Here is a 20767-nt window from a genome sequence, read left to right on the forward strand (position 1 = left end):
ACATACCCATATATGGGGGGATATCTAATATATGCATATAATAAGGGATTCTATTATAGCCAAGGACTGGGACATATAACAAGCGTCTATTGCCCCAGCTTCTAAATTTGGGGATCGAACCCCGAAAGTGAATAGGAAACCTATTTGGTTTATCATTGCCTCTGTCTATGAATCGGATCTCCATTTAGTGTCTAGTCAAAGCCTCCAGTTATGTAAGGTGAGGAAAACAGGATCCAGACAGGTTGAAGTCGAAGGTCACAATGGTAGTAAATAGCAAAGCCAGGATTTAAACTGGGATCTTTTGACCTCAAACCCTGAGCTACTTCTTACTTCACCCTTGTGCATAGTGGTGAAACTGAGGCACAGGGAGGTCTCCCAACTCGCCGTTGGCCACAGCCTAGCCTGTTGGCCCAGAATACACCATTTCTCCTGCTGTTTCAGAGGGGGAAGTCACTCAGTTGTGGGGAGTCAGGCGCCCCAGCTCTGACATGTCAATATAGCTTTCTGAGCCTGCCCTCCCCAAGCTAGCAATTTTTCCCCTTGCCTCTTCCTTTCGGCATGACAGTTGTCTAGGTTGGTTTTCCTCTTGGAAGGCTGGTGCCCATTTCCGTTCCAGCCTATAATTCAGGTTAAAAGAAGCCCAGAACATGCGCGTCTGATACTGACCACAAAGGAAAAGAAAACAGTCTCTTCCAGGAGCCTGGGGAAAGACAGACTCAGGCCAGTGACAGAATGGGTAGTAGGAGGAACCGGGGAGGGGCATTACAAACCTCCACCCAGTCCTCACCAGCTCCCCTTCCACACACACACATACACCTTCTCCCTTTCTGCAAATTGCCATTGAGTCATTTGGCATGACAGGCTAGGAAACTGTCAGACCTCAGGAGAATGAGACACTTTTTATATTATTTTCACAGTCATCATCCAGTCTTTTGGTCTCCCAAGTGGTGGCAGTATTCCCAAGGCCCAGGTCTTAGCAGGGGGCTGACGGGTTGGCTAGAATGCTAGGGGACAGAGGTGATGATTCACTAGCTCATACCTTACCATGTGCATCTAAACCCTGGTTTAGGTGGACACCGATATATGGAAGAACCCAGCAAAGCTTGCCAATTTCTTCTTTTTTTTCTTTCTAAAGCAGGTGGGTCAGTAACACGACCTAAGGTCACATCAACCGCTGAGGCCTAGAATCTATTCCATTTTTCACTCAATTCTTTGCTTGTGAAAATGTAACCAACCTGTCTTGGCAGAAGGCCGGGGGCTTCCCAGGCTCTGAAATCAAGGTCAGGCTCAAGCTCCTCACTCAATAGCCCTGGGTGTCAGAGTTGTCATTTCCATTTGGAAAAAGGGTGGAGGCAGGTGGGCTGCTTCTGAATGGTAGACACATTTTCTTGGAAGAGCTTCAGGTAGGAGAGATAGACTTGAACCTTAGGGAGTGGGCTGTTGACTGATAATTACCAAAAGTCGAATCAAAAGGCACTGCTCTGTTTCTGTCATTTTCCTCTGAGGAATGGTAAATCAAACTTAGCCCTACATGTCCCCACCATGCTCAGATCCCATCCCATCAATTGTCTAGAATCAATGGTGAGACTGAATGGATCTTGCCAGTGGTCTTTCTATTTGCCCAGGGAATAAAACATCAAAGTAGCTTCCAGTCTCTCTTGGCTTCCAAAACATTCTTTCCAAGGTGTAAGTCTGACAGTGTTGACCCTTTTGCTCAAGAATGGTCAATGGCTCCCTGTTGCCCCCAGGATAAAATCCAAACAGCCTGGCTTTAGAAGATTTCCACCTTTTAGCTCCAAACCTACCTTTCCAACCTTCTATCACATTAGTCATGACTTGCACCTTCCCAGTCTTATCTCAAATTACTTTGTGTACTTTGCATACCAGCCAAATTAGATTACTAGCTGTCCACCCAATTCCCCATTCCATCTCCCTCCTCCATGAATTTACCATCAAGACACACAAGGTGGTACCCCAACCCCCGCCCCATTCCTGGAATTCATTCCCTTATCAGCTGCCCTTAAAATCATCTTCCATTAAGGATTACTTCCTGGGTCAGTCACCTCCTAAGGGAAGCCTCCTCCATCTCCCCAGTTATTCGTGCCCTCAACCTCCTTAAATTATCTTGTAGTTAGGCATATAATGTTCTAAGCATCTTTGAGGGCTTTGCTTAGCACAGTGCCCAGCAGAGCCTAGGAGCTCCATAAATGCTTGTTAAGTTGAATTGAGGAGTGTTCTCCCTGGAAAGGTGAGATGACCCTGTACAGGGATTATTCATGTTATATTCAGGTGTCTGGGACATCATGATGGTTGGGAGTAATGTACATGAGGAAACCCATAACTGTTGGCTCAGCCAAGAGGTACACTCAGGCTACATGAACCGCTCAATCAGGAGCAAGGAGAATTATTTATAGTCACATGTAGTTCAGGGGGATGGGAGGAGGCAGGGCAGGATAAAATTAAGCATTGTATCAGCGGAGTCATTTTCCCTCAGGATCAGGTCCCGGGATTAGAAGGCATCTCCAAAGAGCTTGAGGACCAAAAATAAAGCCCCTGGTGACATCCTGACAGGGGCTTCCTGAGCTAGGGAGCTAGGCTCAGAGCTGAGGATAAATGATTGGGGGCTAACAGGTGACTTGGAGTCAGCTCTTTAGATGAGATCCCCAAACACTCTGGGGTATTCTCGAGGAAGAGAACAGTATGAAGCCCACTCTCTTCCATTTTTCCCAGGGTCTCCTGGCCCAGGTTCATATGATCATAGATTTAGAGATGGAAGAGACTTGAGACACAATCATGTCCATTTTACAGTTGAGATACAGAAAAGTTAAGTGATTTGCTCAGGATCACACAGCTAGTAAGCCTCCAGAATAGGATCTGAAGCTAGGGCTTCCTGATGTCCAAGTCCAGTGGGCTTTCCACTATGCCATACTCCCATAGGCCAGCTTTTTAAAACACCAAATTTGTTCCTCCCACAGAGAAATATTGAGCTTGCATATTAGAGGCAACGCTGGATTATAGTCAGGAGACCAGGGCTTGAATTGTCACCAGTAGTGTGTAGCTACAGAAAAATTGCCCAAATTCTCTGAGCCTCAGTTACTTCATCTGTAAAAATAAAGATAATAATGTTTGTATCTCCTACTTTACAGAGCTGCTTGAGGAAAGCACTTTGTATGCCTTAGGACCATAGAGTTAGAAAGGACTTTAGCCAACCAAGCTGGAACAAATTTCGTGTTTTATGATAAGCCCCTCCTTTGTTCAAGGTCACACAGGTAACAAATGGCAGGATTTGAACCACAGTCCTTTCCAACCAAGCCAGCACACCTTCTTTTGTACTACTTGGTCTTCCTAAAAACCCTAAATAAATGGAACCACTATTGCTTTGTACAATCCCTGAAAGGGGCAGCTAGGTGGTGCAGTGGATAAAACACCGGCCCTGGATTTAGGAGGACCTGAGTTCAAATCCAGCCTCAGACACTTGACACATGCTAGCTGTGTGACCCTGGGCAAGTCACTTAACTCTCATTGCCCCACAAAAAACAAACAAACAACAACCACCACAATCCATTCTGGAGAATGGATTTGAACCTGAAATGGAATTGTCAGTTGAGTTAGTGAATCACCTCTGTTTCCCTTAGGCATTTAAGACTTCTAATATATCCTAGATTCCAAGAGAACAGGAAATGAGAGTTTTCTGGTGCTCATTATCTCCTGGGTTTTGGGATGATGGTTATTTAGGATTTAGTCAGATGTTGCTCTTTCTAAACCAAGACCTCTATAGCTTATGCTCTGATCCCAGTTACTTTGGCCATGGGGGGGGGGGGCGCCAAGGCAATGAGAGTTAAGTGACTTTCCCAGGGTCACACAACTAGTGTCAAGTATCCGAGGTTGGATTTGAACTCAGGTCCTCCTGAATCCAAGGCCGGTGCTTTATCCACTGTGCCACCTAGCTGCCTCCTATAGCTTATTCTCTATACTCATTTCTTTCAATTCACTTTATAATTGGAGAAGCTGTGTCAAAAGTCACCTCACAGAGGTAATAGGAGCAGAACATCTGAAATTGAGGTAAAAAGGACACACCTGTAGGTGGTGAAGCCCAGATCCTATTCTCATCCAGCTCTAGACAGCCTCCCCTCACACACATATCCCCCAACTTCTTTAGAGGCAGTAGGGGACCCCGGGGCTTAATCAGTATCTGTAGCCAACTTCTACTTGCTTTGGGCTTCGGTTTTCCTAGCTGTACATTAGGACCTTTGCTCCTAAATGTGATTGTGGAGGGAAGAGGAAGATGGAGACTTAACTAGGGTTCTTGGTGAAGGGTGGGGTGCTATAAATAAATGTACCTCTTCTCTGGAGACATAGTTTCAGAGGTTCTCCTTGAAAAATCCCTCCTGAAATTCCTTGTTCCCAAAGAAACATTTTGTTCTGGAGGTATGGAGTCCAAGCAACAAGTAGGGAAAGGGCAATGTAGGGACAAAGTGGGAGGAAGGGTCAGGGAAGGTTTGTAAATCGTGCCCCATCTATTCAAAGTCATATATAGATGAATAACTGGGCATTTTGAGTTAACTTTTCTGGTGCTTTTAGGAGTAGAGGGTGCCCAAGACTGAAGTAGTTCTCTCCCTTACCTTTGACCAGGAAAGGGTTAATGTTCTTTGTCTTCTCCAGAGATTGCTCAGGCCCTAATTGAATCACCAGACTGGGCAGTCTTGGGGGGTGGGGGAGCCACTGACAAGCTGAGCAGTTACTGGAGAGAAGAGAGGAGAAAATGGTGGGAGAAGGGAGAAGTAAGATAGAAAAGGAAAAGGGAAGGGGGGGAGGTTGGAAGGAAGAAGACTAGTGGAGAAACCTCCTTAAGTACTAGTAAACCCCAAGTATAAATTCTGCAGGAAGGGGAGAAAGCAGAAAATTATAGATTATCCCATATGCCCAGGGCACAGGATAGGGAGCCTCTGATCCCCCCCAAATTCCCCAAGGACTTTGAACTTTGGAACAGAGGTCCCCTGCCCTTCTCTCCCCAGACATGGGTGGCATCTAGTTCCAGGGAGGCAGAGCAGTCTTGAAACTGGGTCAGAAAGCCAAAATGAAAGGGGCTGTGGTTGGAAATTTGGGGAAAACAGAGGACAGAAATGCTTACTAGACTCCCTTTCGGGCTTTCCACCCCAAAGTTGGAAGCTATGTGAGAGAAGCCAACAGCCCCGACCTCTAGATCAACCACCCTCCAGCCCTCAAAAGGATGAGCCCATGGGGGCCCATTAAGTCTGTTGGACTGACCTGACTTTCCAAGGATGGAATAGTAAGCCATCTGCATGTACCCTCCCCTTCTCCCCACCTTGAGCCCTCCATGCCAGCCCCCTCCCCATCTTGCCAAAGAATTTAGACAGGAGGATAAGAGTTCTGGGCATGTGTATGTGTGTTTTTCCCTTCTCCAAGACAATTTCTGTTCCAGGTGATCAGAAATAGCCACGAGATTGTACAGATGCATTGCATAGCTGTCTCCTTTTCCCCCTCTTCTGCTCCCAAACTTCTATCACTGCCCATCCCTACCCCAACCCCCTTATAAAAGCTTATAAAAGCAACCCTCTCCAGCACTCACATATCTCTATGTCCCTTTAATTACTGGACTGAACCACAACCAGCAGGAGAAAATTTGGGTGGTGTGAGCAAGGCAGGCCCACAAATTCCAGGTTGAAGAAGTTGTTTATATTCAAAATAATTTATAACTCAGCTCTAACCCCGGACAGCGGGCTGTGGGCTAGCTCTGGTTTTCTTTGGCATGTGTCTCTGTCTCCCTCTACTGACCATCCTCAGGCATTGTCCTGTCTTTAAGTGGATTTCCACTTGAGAGTTCAACAGAAAGGAGCTAACTGTCCAGCTCTTCTCATTTCTTTTTTCTTTTTTTTTTCTTTCTTTCTTTCCTTCTTTCTTTCTTTCTTTCTTTCTTTCTTTCTTTCTTTCTTTCTTTCTTTATTTCTTTCTTTCTTCCTTTTTTTTTTTTGCTTTGTTTTGTTTGCTGGGCAAGGAGGGTTAAGTAACTTGCCCAGGGTCACACAGCTAGTAAATGTCAAGTGTCTGAGTTCGAATTTGAACTCAGGTCCTCCTGAATCCAGGGCCAGTGCTCTACCACTGCGCCACCTAGCTGCCCCACATCCCAACCTTTTAAATCATGACTGCTCATTCCTTCCTTCTCTCAATCCCAAGACCATCTCTAAGAGTCTGTTGTCCTTCTGTTAGCTCACAACTAGACAAAGGGCACTTTGTCTTTTAGCAACATCCATCTTGCTCTCTCTTCTCACTCCCCAAGGCCTGAGCCCTGTGGAGTCAAGGTCAACAGTGATGTGCATCCAGAAGGAGGTTTTAAAAAAAAGAGCATGAGAGCAGAGCCAAAGTAGGCCCAGATTGTAGTTTTAGGAGTCATCTTCTCTGACTCTTTAATTTTACAGATAAGGAAACTGAGGCTCAAAAGGTCCTAGGCTCCAAGTGATCTCAGAGGCCATTCACTCCAACTCCACTTCAATTTACAGATGAGGAAATTGAGGGCCAAGTTGGTTGAGTGACTCAACGAAGGTCACACAGGTAGTAAGCTTCAGGGACACTTTTGGAGCCCAGGTAATATCTAACTCCAAATTCAGTACTCTCTCCTCTGTACCACAGGGATTACATTCATAAGCCCCACCTGTCCCCAACATGGTGGCAAATGGATTAGGAAACAGTCCTTGGACATACAGAGGCAGGAATATTTAGATTCTATATCATTTCTAAGTTTGTAGCCATTACTCAAACCCCAATTTGTAAAAGAGGGTAGGGGGAGGTTAATATAAGCTTTAGGACTTATTCAATTATTCTTTTTTTTTTTTTTAGTGAGGCAATTAGGGTTAAGTGACTTGCCCAGGGTCACACAGCTAGTAAATGTTAAGTGTCTGAGGCTGGATTTGAACTCAGGTACTCCTGACTCCAGGGCCAGTGCTCTATCCACTACGCCAACTAGCTGCCCCCTCAATGAATCTTAAAACCCTCTTTTCCCAAGGAAGATTGAACTAAAAGTTAGTCAGGGGAACCCTAAGGGGATATTAGAAAACTGAGAATAGGTTAGCTTGAAATGATGAACTGTTTTCAAATTCCGGGGAAAGGATTTTAATTCTAAGGAGGCTTATTTATAAGTGACTGTGATCTCTTCTCCAGAAAAGAGAGAAGAGGAAAAAAACCTCAACACTGCAGCAGGACTGATTAAGATGATATACCTCAGAATTGATGGGGGAAAGATACCAAATTAGGTAGACAGAGGCAGGCCGTGGCCTCTCCTTTACAGGGCAACATCAAGGACAGGTGAGATGAGGAGGGAGGGTGCTTCCTCAGGTTGGGTGTCCAGAACAGGATTCTGGCTCAGTGGAATAAATGACCTGTAGAGAAGATAGCCCGAGGCAATGAAATCAGTCAGCACCTGATGCCAGCTGGAGCTGCCGAAGAAAAAATAAGACTCACCCTTGGGCTCTCTTCTTACAGAGGTCAGCATTCTTGAGCACCCAGCTAAACAGGTGCATCTGGAGAAGGAGAATCTGTCAGCTGCCTGGGCCAGGTGCTGGCACGACCCCAGGGGAATAGAGCCCATTCTTTTGTTTGTCTTTCAGCTACATATTACCAGCCCTTTCTGCTTCTCACCCACTCCAGTTTCAAACTGGTTTAGGTAGGGGACTGAGAGTCACACCCCTCCCCCACTCATTATAACTGGACCCCCGAATATTCCTAAGCTCTTGCAAGGGAGCCGGTTGCTCTCCATTTTCACCCAGCTAGCTGCCTTCTAAGAACAAGAATGTTTGATCGATACAGAGACAGGCTGTATGTTCTTTCCCTTAGAGTAAGAGAGAACATTAGAGTGGGAAGGAATTTCAGGGATCCTTTAGAGGCAAGCAAACTGAGGCCCAGAGAGATAAAGTGACTGGGCCCCAAAATTCATATAAATTTCAAACCCTCCAGAGACTCTGCCTCTAAATTTATGGGCAAAGAGATTTGAAGCTACCAGGTTAAAGGGCCACTTAAAAATAAGGTAATCGGGGCAGCTAGGTGGCACAGTGGATAAAGCACTAGCCCTGGATTCAGGAGGACCTGCGTTCAAATCCAGCTTCAGACACTTGACACTTACTAGCTGTGTGACCCTAGGCAAGTCACTTAACCCCCATTGCCCCACAAGAAAGAAAGGAAGGAAGGAAGAAAATAAGGTAATCGGGGCAGCTAGGTGGCGCAGTAGATAAAGCCCTGGCACTGGATTCAGGAGAACCTGAGTCCAAATCTGACCTCAGACATTTGACACTTACTAGCTGTGTGACCCTGAGCAAGTCACTTAACCCTCATTGTCCTGAAAAAAAAAATATATGATAATCATTGGATGGTTAGCTATTGATATCTCTTCGGTGCCCCACCTGGCTGCCCATCTATAGACCTCTTCAATGCTAGGTTCAAGTCTCATCCCTGACTCTTACCACCTATGAACTTGAATGAAACCATTCTTTTTTTTTCCTTTTTCTTTCTTTTTCTTTCTTTTCTTTTCTTTTCTTTTCTTTTCTTTTCTTTTCTTTTCTTTTCTTTTCTTTTTTTGGCAGGGCAATGAAGGTTAAGTGACTTGCCCAGGGTCACACAGCTAGTAAGTGTCAGATTCTGAGGTCGTATTTGAATTCAGGTCCTCCTGAATCCAGGGCCAGTGCTTTATCCATTGTGCCACCTAGCTGCCCCCCACCTATGAACTTCAGCAAGACATTTAACCTCCTTGGATCTCAGTTTCTAACTCTTTAAAAAGAATGAGGGGGCAGCTAGGTGCCGCAGTGGATAAAGCACCAGCCCTGGAGTCAGGAAGACCTGAATTCAAATCTGGCCTCAGACACTTGACACTTATTAGCTGTGTGATCCTGGGCAAGTCACTTAACCCCCATTGCCCCGCCCAAAAAAAAAATGAGCTTGGTTAGATAGTTTTTCAGCTCCTTCTATCTCTAGGATCCCACGAAAGTCCCATTGTTCCACATATAGGTCAGTTACACTACAAGCTGTCCCAGTTCCTTAACGGTCAACTTCCCCTGGAAGTCCCACCTGCCTCAAAACAGGCCTCAAGGATGTATTGACTCGCTGATGCCTGAAATTTCATGATTAGATTCATTCTACCGTACCTTTAAGCCTTGTTGGGCATTTAGACAGAGTAAATAGTTGATAAGATATTGTTTTAAGAGAAGGTGTTGGTTGTAGGAAGGGTAAAGAAAGGAAAAAGAGACTTCAACCTCAAAATTTTACTTCTATAGAAATTAACATTGCTCAGCTATAAGACCTCGTCCCCTTCAATCAGCCTCAAAGTCTATGCAAACTCTAGGACAGAAGAGAAAGGGTGTTGTGTATAATAAACTATGGTTTCATGCTGCCATCTTCTGGTTTTCTTGTGAAATCACACCCATGCCCCCATTATTCACTGACCCAGCCAGAAAAATCAGTGACCAAACTGAACTGCCTTCTTTCCTAACAACTCCACTTCCCTATTCTGCTCTGGGCTCTTGTCTGCTAGGGACAATGATAGGCCACCCTTTGCTTGTCTCATGCCTCAGGTAGGGATGTGTTTGTGGATGACTGTTCCTGACCCTTCCAGCTCTGAAAGGTCGTGATTCTGTTCTGGAGAAGCCTGGCACTCTTTGCCATTGGACGGGGATTCATCCTTCCTTTGGCTCAGGGAGTGAGATTCTTAGGCAAAAGGAATGGATATTCTTTGTTTCTTTATTGTCAACATGCACAGAAATCTCCCCCTAATAATGCTTCCCTTGCCTCCAGGGCGTATTCCTGCATGGTGGCTCTGGTTGGGCGTCTTGTCTATTTCCCATTCTACCAGACCCTTCCTTGTTCTTTGGTGTTGGGTCGGTAATAGTTTGGAGAACATGTGGTTAAGCGCCACCTCGTGGTGCCCGGGCTAAACTGCAGTGCTGGCTGTGTCCTGTGTCCCAGTGGACTTGTAGGGGATCACAGGGAAGATGGGAATGAATCGAAATGGAATCTTCACCTCCTATTGAACCCTCAGGACCTTCCCCCAAAATAGCTTTTCTTTCTCTGTATTTTTATAGATGCAAAAGACTGAAGTATGAAAAGAAGGTCGTGGCATGAATGAGTATGTAGGGAGCTTATTGCTGTTTAGACATTTTCAGTTGTATCGGACTCTTCATGATCCTATTTGGGGTCTTATTGGCGAAGATACTGGAGTGTTTTGTCATTTCTTTCTCCAGTTTATTTTATAGATGAGGAAACTGAAGCAAATAGGGTAAAATGACTTGCCCAGGGTCACACAGCTAGTAAATTGTCTGAGGCTGGATTTGAACTCAGGAAGTTGAATCTTTCTGACTCTTGGCCTGGCACTCTTTCCACTACCCCACCTAACTTCCTATAAAGAGGCAGTGGATTGCATTGGGAAAGAGACAGGTTTGGGCTCAATCCAAGGAAAACCATTTTAATGATTAGACCAAGGAGCTATTCTTATCATTCTCATATCTTGTTCTTATCACTGTACCCAGCTATTTTCCCATTACAAAGGGAACAATGATCTGAAGCAGAACCCTCAGGTTCTCCCAACTTGAATCAACCTCAGATAAAGGGATTAAGAGGTACAGAGTGGCATGGCAGGTCAAGTTAGCAGGGTATCCTGAAACACCCATTGGACTTGAAGACAGAAATCTTGTGTGCCTCTGTCACTTACTGGCTGAGTGTCACTGGATAAATCACTTAACCACTTTGTTCCTCAGTTTTCTTGATCTCTAAAATGGGGGTAATAACACCAGCCTTGCCCATCTCACATGGTCCTAAGAATCAAAATGCAACAATGAATGTGAAAGCGTTTTGTAAACTATAGAATGATGTGTAAACGTAAGGCAAAGAGAAAGGTAATGAATAAGAGGAAGGGCGCTTGGGGAGATCAGAACTTAATCCAGATTGGCAACCTCATCTGAAAAATGGGAAAGAAAGAAAGGAAAGAAGGATGGAAGAAGGAAGGAAGGATGGAAGGGAGGGAGGGAAGGAGGAAGGAAGGAAGGAAGGAAGGAAGGAAGGAAGGAAGGAAGGAAGGAAGGAAGGAAGGAAGGAAGGAAGGAAGGAAGGAAGGAAGGAAGGAAGGAAGAAAGAAAGAAAGAAAGAAAGAAAGAAAGAAAGAAAGAAAGAAAGAAAGAAAGAAAGAAAGAAAGCCCAGTTTCATTAAAGGTCAGAAGTCAGCTAAGTATAGACTCTCATCAGCCCTTTCCTATATATAACTGTTTTAGCTACAGTTCAGCTGTCAGAGTTTCTTGGCCTACCACAGGGAGCCCTAAGTAACACTTCAGTTTGGTTGAGACATGGATCATAGAGCCAGGTTGGGATGAGAGGACTAAGGCAGGGTAAAAAAAGAAGCCAAGATCTTCATTTCCTGTCCCTTCTCCCTCTAGCTCCTATGTCTGGGATCCTGCTCTTCCCCTACCACTCTTTTTCTTTTTTCTTTTTTTTTTGTGGGGCAATGGGGGTTAAGTGACTTGCCCAGGGTCACACAGCTAGTAAGTATTAAGTGTCTGAGGCTGGATTTGAACTCAGGTCCTCCTGAATCCAGGGCCAGCGCTTTAACCACTGCGCCATCTAGCTGCCCCCTTACCACTATTTTTCTAACCCATCTCTTTGCCTCATATCCCCCAATCTCCTATCCCCATGCCCAAATATGTCTTCTACACATAAAGAAGGCCAACTAACCTGCTTTCCACATTCTCTAGCTGTAAAATAATAATTGTTGACATTAATATAGCAGCACTTTACATACTGATGAAAATAACAGCTAGCATTTAAATAATTATTTAAGGTTTGCAAAGGGCTTTAGAAATATTATCTCATTTTGAAACCTGGAAGGATTTACATGAACTGATGCTGAGTGAAGTGAGCAGAACCAGGAGAACATTGTACATAGTTATCAACAACATTGTGTGTGGATCAACTGTGATGGACTTGGTTCTTCTCAGCAATACAATAGTCTAAGATAGTTCCAAAGGACTCCTGATGGAAAATGCTCTCCACATCCAGAAAAAAAGAACTATAGAATCTAGATGCAGACTGAACCATACTATCTCTATTTTTGTTTGTTTTTCTTTTTTGAGATTTTCCCTTTTTGCTCTGATTCTTCTTGCACAGCATGACTAATGCATAAATATGTTTAATGTGATTGTACATCCATAACTTATATCGAATTGCTAGCTGTCTTGGGGAGGGGAAGGGAGGGAGAAAAAATTGAAACTAGAAATCTTATAAAAACAAATATTACAAACTATCTCTACATGTAACTGGAAAATAATAAAATATTTTTATGGGGGAAAAATATTATCTCGTTTTATCTTCCAGAGTAGGTTGGGTTTTTGCCTTTCTTGGTAACCTCAGTGCTTAGCCCAGTGCTTGGCACATAGTTGGCACTTAATAAATGCTAGCTGACAAACTCTAGGAGGCATGTGAAATAATTATCCCCATTTTTACAGATGAGGAAATTGAGGCAGAGCATCTGAAGCTGGATGTACACTTAGGGACTTTGTAACTCCTGTTTCAGCACACCATCCACTACAAGTCCGATAGTGGGTTAGACACTCTAGGTATTCTAATTCCTATTTAACAAATGAAGAAGCTAAGGTTTAAAGAAATTAAGCCAACTCCCCATGACCTCACAGTATTAGTTGGGATTTAAACCCAGATCTTCATGACTCCCAAATCTTCTTAGACCAAGTTGCCCCAGACTCCTCAGCCTCAGCCTTCAAGGATACGTCCTCCCCCCAACCCCTGTTTTTACTTCTCCATTACTAACCAAGCTGTAACTGCCCCTCTCTCCAGACTGTCTGCCCTAGCCAAACAAGACTCGTCACACCTTGTACCCAAGGGCCTGCTCCTGCCTCTCCTAGGACCTGCCGTAGCCTGTGATCTCTCCCCTGCCCCTTTCACTGACCCTGTCTGCATCCAGAATGTTCTCTCCTCCATTCTGCCAAAACTCTTGGATCTCGGCTCCAAATGCACCTTTCCCATGAAGAACTCTCTGATACTTCAGGACATTCCTCTAGACTGCTGTCAGGAGTTAGATAGTCCTTTGCCTGCCAGCCTCTGTCTTTGATGTGTCTGCCCTATCTCCTTCACTAGACTCTTAAGTTCTCAAGGATATCTTCTCTGTCTTTACCCTCCTCCCCAATACACATGGAGCAAGTAGTGTAGGATATCACATTCTGGAGCCATTTCTATCCTTAAAGCAGCCCCTGTAAGGTGAGCAGGGCAAGTATTTTTATTCCTATTTTGTGGGTGAGAAAACTGAGGTTCAGAAAGAGAAGTGACTGACCCAAGGATACAATTACAAGACCATACCATACAACACAGCACAATACAATTCAAGAGCTAGAAGCAAACCCAGTTCTCCTGCTCCCAGATTGATGGCTTCTTCTACTGGGGTGCTGCTTGGGCCCTCGGTGCCTAAGCACTGACCTTCTTTCTGACTTGTCTTCCCAGAGAGAGAATCCCGAGAACATGAGGAGCCAACCACTTCAGAGATGGCTGAGGAGACCTACTCCCCAAAAGTTTTCCGGCCCAAGCATGTTCACCTCTCTGAGATGAAGGCTGAAGCCCTGAAGAAAGACCGCCGGAAGAAGCTGACCCAGTCCAAGTTTGTTGGCGCTGCTGAGAACACTGCTCAGTCACGGGTCATCTCCGTCCCTGAGATGAGACAGGAGTCTGAACAAGTGAGTCCTTATGGTTTACCTTCCTTCCGCTCATGCTGCCATGTCTTACTCTTGACATTTCCTTGGGATGGCTAAAGATTCCCAAGTAGGTGTTATGGAGAGGGAATTTCATGATTGGCCTTAGGAAGAATCAAATCACCCCACTCAAAAGTGGGGAGCTATATTCTGTCTGGACTAGGGAAGTGGCCTAAAGGCAGGGAGAAGATTTTGTGGACCTGAAGAGGTTTCATTCGGCTCAAGAAAATTTCAGAAATCAGGATCAACCCACTGAATTAGCAACTTGAATCTTATAAAGGAGTTATGACTTTAGGCCCATGCACCCCTGCAAAGGTATCCATAAGTTTTACCCCTTAGCAGTCCCAAGTGATTGTCCTAACTTTCTCTGACTCCCACTTCTCACTCTAGGGCCCCTGCCGCAGACATATGGAAGCTTCCCTGCAAGAACTCAAAACCAGCCCCCGTATGGTGCCCCGCACTGTTTACCTGCCCAACTGTGACCGTAAAGGCTTTTACAAGAGGAAACAGGTAAGCATTGCCCCTCTCTCTATCAAATTAATGGAATCACATAGTAGAAATTGCATGGGATGAAGGATCAGAAAATTGAGATCAGATTATAGCTATGATGGGTTTGGAGAGACCAGGGGAATATGATTTATGGAGGACCAATTTCACTGAGAGAAAGATAAGAAATCCTTTTCAAGCTGATGCTGTGATGGAAGGGCATGGAACAGGAGCTCAGCAAGTATTTACTAAATGAACAAGGGATTGTAAATTGGCATCCAGAAAAGGGGGAGAGGGATACATTTTTATGTGAGGAGGTAACAGTCAAAGGAGTGCAAATTTCAGCCAATCCACAATTAATTAAATGCCCATTAATTAAATGTCCAACATTATGGGCCCAATATCATGCCAGTTACCACACACAGAAATAGCCTGTGGTCAGAGGTAGGGCAGTAGTGGGCAAAGTAAGTTTCAGTTACTCTGGCACACTGTCAGGATCCAATTGATGAATAGGCAAGGTCAGCAGTGAGATTTGGGGACATGCCCCAACCTGTCCTTCTAAAATCACCTCCCTCTATCCAGGTGACACAATACGTTTTAGTTTCTCAGGGAGAAGGTTATTTGATGTGCTTCTGGGGTGCTCTGGGCCCATAACATCACCATCATGAAGAATATATTCATTCCTTTGGGTTAATCACTATTGTTCACTCACACACACATCTAGACACACACCTAAGTTGTAGTTTCTTAAAATGGAAACCTGCCAAGGAGTGGTAGCAAAACTTACCGAGTTATCCCCACCTACCTTTTTGTGAGCACTTAGGGGAAGTGTTGACCCGAGGTGGGTTGGAGCAGTGAAGGGGTAGAAAATGATAGAAAGGGGGAATGGAAGAAACCTAAGTTAAACACACTGCCTCTTTCATAATGTTCATAATTTAGCCCTGCCTATTGTGTTCCCCTGAAACCAGAAAATCCTGATGGTGAAGTAGAAAGGATGCTGTGTATGACCTAATTCTAACTTGGGAGGGTAGGACATTGAGAGGCTGAGAAAGAGAAGGAGCAGAATCCAGATTTAGAGATAAAATTCTTTTCACTCACCTACTCTCCCTCCACGACACCCCATACTGAAATCCTAAGCCCATCTGTGTCTTTCTCACCCTCTCTCCCCAGTGCAAGCCATCCCGGGGCCGCAAACGTGGCATTTGCTGGTGCGTGGACAAGTATGGGATGAAGCTGCCAGGGATGGAGTACGTCGATGGAGATTTCCAATGTCACAGTTTTGACAGCAGTAATGTTGAGTGAGGCATCCCTCCTATCCCTCATCCCTTTCCCCTCCACCCCTCCCTGCTCCCCAGTTTTTCCCCGGCTCCCTCCCCAACCCCATTCCAGCCAGTGCCCCTCTCCACCCCGAGGATGCCACTCATTTCATCTCATTTAAGGGAAAAAAAATATTTGAAGAAACTGAGGACCTCGGAATCTTTAGCAAGTTCTCAACCTTTTGTTTTTTAAGCAACAACAACAACAGAGACAGAATAAACCAAGAAGACACCCCTTTTTTGGTTGATAGGGTGAAGAGTGGGGTGGTAAGGAGAACGAATGAAGAAGGGAAGAGAGGAAGAGCAAAATAGAGAGCATATGACAGAAGAGAATCACGGAGAAGGACACAAAAAGTCAAGAAAAGCAAGAGAGAAAAGAGGAGAAGTGATTAGTAACCTGTACTGGCCCACATCCTGCTGCGAAGAGGGACCCTTAGCTGGGAAAACGGTTTTGCCTGGAGAGGGCCTGGGTTTTTTAGGTGGGATCCAGCGGTGGCTGGTTGAGGGATTTTTCAGTTTGGATGGGTAGAAAGAGGAAAGAGGTTTTGGCGGTAGACAGAAAGGCAAAATAGGGCTCTGCTCCCCTGTGTCTCCTCCTCCAGTCAGCTCCCAAGGCCTCTCCAGGCCCATCGTTCCTCTCCCCTCACCCCCTCATTCTTCCAAGGGTTGTCCAAAAATGAAAATGCATTCCATTCCTGTTTTTTTTTTTTTTAAATCCAACCTTCTGAGTGATTCTAGCTCAGTAGGATTCTCCGGACAGACATATATTGACACATTATATGCATGTGTGTCTGTGTGTATCTTTCAAGCTGCATACAGACATAACCAGTCATTACTACATACACAACCTTGGAAATCTCTTTTCTTCCAAGGTGACTAAAATAATGCCATGGGTGTGGATATGGATTTTTTTTTTCAATTCTTAGGGTAACCTCCACAGGAGAGGAAGGACTGGCAAAGCATTTGTGCGGGCTTGTATTTATCCACAAGGCTATATGTCTACATATAGAGATGTATACTTTTATCTTTTTTTTTCTCTCTCTCTCTCTGTCTTTCTCTCTCTAAATGGTTTGCATTGACTTTCCAAAACTAGTTTCAGTGGGCACTGAGTAATCTTCCCAGTCTGGCAAAGCCAAGAAAAGTCCAGATTTTTTTTTCTCCAACACAAACCAAAATACCAGCATCATCCGCCGGTCATTTGGGGGTCTCTCCCAAACAGAAAGCTCAGGCATGTGCTTCCTGTGGATTTGTAAGATAGACCCATTGACATTTTGCATCAATGCTTTCCCATGACCCCTTGGCTCTACGAGCCTGTGTGTCTGGGTAGGCATGCACCCAGGCACTTTCGTGCCTGTGTATACACAGACATGTCCTCTCCCCCTCACCTCCCTTTTTTATTTCTTGTAGCTCTCCAGAAATAGCTCTCTGGCTTTTACACTAAACTGAGCTGGGCCCTTTCGCTCCCAACCATAACCTAAGCCACAGGTTATGAGATAGAGATTTGTTGTTTCTCAGCCTTCTCCTTGGGAGAAGGGAAGAGAGGTTGAAATGAGAGGTAGCTAAGAGGGAGAAAAGTAGGGAGGGCCTAGAGCAGAACTTTGGGCTAATTCTGTCCTTTTTGGGAAAACAATTAACAAGGGCCATCCCCAGTACCTTGGAGAGGGATAGGTAGGCTTCCTTGCCTGTCTCATTCCAGCATCAGAGCACAGGGGAGCCCTCCCCACCCTGGATGCAGGATTAAAGAGAGAGGAGAGAAAAAGGACATGCACTGTTCCATTCTGGGAAACTTTGCTTCCCAGAAGAGAGCTGGATTCTGGCTATCCCAAGCCAGAAATTTTGAACAAGGAGAAGATACCAGGAGAGGGGTAAAGAAAAGAATATGGCTTAAATAGGTACCGAAGAAAGCTGGAGGGTCTGGAGAGGGAAGGGACAAAACTGTGCTTAGGAACTCTCTTCAGACTTCCACAATCCCTACCTCCACACCACGGTCGGTTACTTCTTCCTTCCTCAGAAGGGAAAGACAGGATGATGCCAGGGAAGTTTTGGCTGGCATGGGTCATTTGCGCTGGTAATAACAAGAATTCTGACACAACCTCACCTCCCTCCTTCCTCTTCTGCTACAGGAATGGGAAAGGATGTTGCTCTTCCTTAGTGGATGGGGTAGCTCTGAGGCTAAATGCTCGTCAGAAGGAGACGAGGAAGCAGGTGTGGACACTGGCAGAGAATACATCCCTTCATGAATACATCCCTTCAAAACACATACCTTTTACCTAGTGTCACACTCCCAAGGAGACCAACCTCAAACTCATCCCACCTTAATCTGGGGAGAATATGGCAAAGAAGCATGCGTGCTCCAAGTGAAGGGGACACTCACAAGCTGTAGAATATAAGGAAATAATCCAGAGGGAGTAGCCTTGACTCCTACTTCTCCCCAGTAGAACATTTGGCAAGGGAGAGAAGAGGGAAATAAACCATACTTGAGACAAAGGGCCAGAAGGGGAGGACAGTAATAGGACCCTTTCTGGGCCTTCTCTTCCTCCCCCATCTCTCTGCATCCATCCTTATTCCCACCCTACCCCACCCTGGACATTCCCCACATTTACATAGGCCAGTATCCTTAATCCTTTCTCACTGTGCTCTCTAGTTTCTCTATCTGTCTCCCTGTCTCTGTGTCTCTGTCTGTCTCTCTGTCTCTGTCTCTCTCCCCTCCCCCCCCCCCGTGTGTGTGTGTGTGTGTGTGTGTGTGTGTGTGTGTGTGTGTCTCCCTGGATCTTCAGCAATCCGTTGGTCTGGGATTTGCGAAGCAGATGCTGGGGTGCCATTTCCCCTAAGATAAGACTGAGCCAGGAATCTTACCTCTGTCCTCTCATATTCTACCCCCCTCCCACACTTCCCTATCTCCCATTTCCTTAGTTTTCTCTCTCCTCCTTTCTCTTTGATCGTCTTTTCTTCTTTCTCTTATCCTCCTGCCTTATTATTCCCACTTCTTACCCCAGTGAATGGAATGCTTCCCCACCCTTGACATCCTCTGCTCCATCCCTAGAGGTTGGACATAAACTTATCCAGGTCTCAGGAGTGAGTACTGGAGGTTTTTAAACAGATGAGGAGACCATGGGAGGAGGAAGTCAATGTACTGTTAGTTCAAAGTTCAAATAAAAGGGGGTCTTCTTTAGCTTCAAAAAGGAAGTTGAGTCTATCCTGGTCTCCTCTTCCATCTTTCCCAACCCCCTCAGTCCACTTTTATAGGTTGTTTAAAAAAAACACTAAAACCTTGGGAATGGATCTGCAGGGGTGGGGGAAGCTTGGTGATACATCCTAAGTCTACTGACCAACCCCTAGTTATCCCTTTGAGGTACCTGGCTCTTAGAGACTGCATAAGGATGTTTCTGTGCAGCTGTTTACTCCCCAGAGGTGGCCACAATTTCCGGGACTACCTGAACTGAGTGTCCCAAACAGGTAGCCTGACCCAGGCCCAGGGAAGATGGATTGAGAGATAATGAAGATGAGAAAGCAAGGACATTGCCTTCTCCCACTGGGCCCATGCCCCTGACAGAAGGTAGTTAGGGAAGACAGGTCTGAAATGACACAGGAGTTAATAGCTCCTATGAAATCTTCATCCCTGGTTCTTGTCATGGCTTTACTCCTCATTGATGTTCTAGGCCCTGGGTTATCAGAGTATCCCGCCAGCCTCCCTACAGGCCTTGCTTAGGAAGGTTTCTGGTCTACCCCCTCCTTCCTCACTCTTCTTGGAAGTAGAGGAACTGCCTCTGTGTTCTTTCTGCTTCAGCAACTTGGGTGAGGGAGAATGGGCATGAGCTGACCTTCATTCCCCCTACCCACCCATCCCAAAGACAATGGGGGAGTACAGAAAGAAATGAGACCTGATGTCTATGCATAGCTTAAACTGACAGCCAGGCCTATAGAAGCGTGGAGACATTCATCCTGCAAAGGGCAAAGGGTAAAGGGAGATCGTACAAGCTCCTCTGTCCAGGCCTCACTTCTCCTTCACTATTACTGCCCATGCGGTCTCCATGGTGACTTGTAGGCTAAGGCAAGGAAATATGGAATGTGGAGCTGACCCGTTCCCATCTCAGGCAGGTCAGTTGTTACAGCAAGCAGCCTCCACTGGTTACCATAACTACAGCCAAACTCTGAGGGGAAGGGGAAGAGGGCGTTCTCCCCCAACCCCATTAACCCTGGGAAGGTACCATTCAAAGGTTGGTAATTCGTATGTGTAGTAGGCCACATAGAAGAGACCTTCGGTCTCCCAGATTTTGGTGTGCTAGGCATAATGTTTGGGTAAGGAGAATTTTGAAATGGGAGGCCTGGGGATGGGGTGAGGCAAGAAGGAAGGGTTTCCACCAACCAGCAACCTGGGCCTTATACTGCCCTTGTTTGTTTAAAAAAAAAAAAAAAGAAAACCACTAGTGTGCAAGGCTTCATATTGCACTATCTCTCCACTGCTTTCTTATTAATTTTTTATTTCTTTAAAAAAAAAAACTTCTTGATTTTCTAATAGAGTGTGTCCTTAAGTCATTCATAAGCTTACAATCTCTCTCTCTCTCTATCTCTTTTCTCTCTCCAGACCTGCAGGGGGCAAGCAGAGGGGAATTGGGAGGTGATGGGCAGAGGGAGGAGATGTGAGGGAAAGGGGGCTTTTTAGAGTTGTATGGCCCTGCCTCCCTAGCCCATCCCCAGTCCCTGATCATTAGCATGAGCCCTGTATCTCCTCCGAGCACCACCACCTAGACTTCTATATGGATAGCACAGTTATCAAACACACCCTCAGATTCCGAGTCTCCAACCTGGTTCTTTTTTTTTTTAAGATAGCAATAACCACGACACATTTTACTTTAGTTCTTGATAGCTTTTTACATATGTACCATAGCTCTGTTCTCTCTTCTTTTTTTCCAATTTTTTTAAAATAAAGAAATACTCATAATCTTTACCAGTGAAAAAGGAGGGAAACGTGAAATGAACAAAAAAAAAAAAAAGCTCAATGTGTGGAAAATAAAACAAAACAAAACAAAACACCTGAATGTGGAAGAGCTTAGCTCCTGTTTTAGCATTTTGTACTTAAGAAAATAAAAAACAAAGGATCTCACATTTTATTAAAAAAGTGAAGATTGCTGTATACTATTTATTCAACTTATAATTTATGTTACTCTTTGATCTTTGTCTTTTGTCATGACAAAGCATTTATTTAATAAAGTTATGCATTCA

At 45.0% G+C, this 20767-nt stretch overlaps 1 protein-coding gene across 1 annotated transcript in view; it reads left to right on the forward strand.

Annotated features, from left to right (window-relative positions):
• The window catches only part of IGFBP5 (insulin like growth factor binding protein 5), a 29614-nt gene extending 8847 nt beyond the window's left edge, over positions 1-20767 (forward strand). The window contains exons 2-4 of the mRNA XM_043996601.1: positions 13498-13727; positions 14133-14252; positions 15399-20767. Of these exons, the coding sequence (XP_043852536.1) occupies positions 13498-13727; positions 14133-14252; positions 15399-15530 (482 nt within the window). The 3' untranslated portion in view covers positions 15531-20767. The remainder of the gene's footprint in view (positions 1-13497; positions 13728-14132; positions 14253-15398) is intronic.

Source organism: Dromiciops gliroides, chromosome 3 (genome assembly GCF_019393635.1).
Source record: "Dromiciops gliroides isolate mDroGli1 chromosome 3, mDroGli1.pri, whole genome shotgun sequence".
Classification (NCBI taxonomy): Eukaryota; Metazoa; Chordata; class Mammalia; order Microbiotheria; family Microbiotheriidae; genus Dromiciops; species Dromiciops gliroides.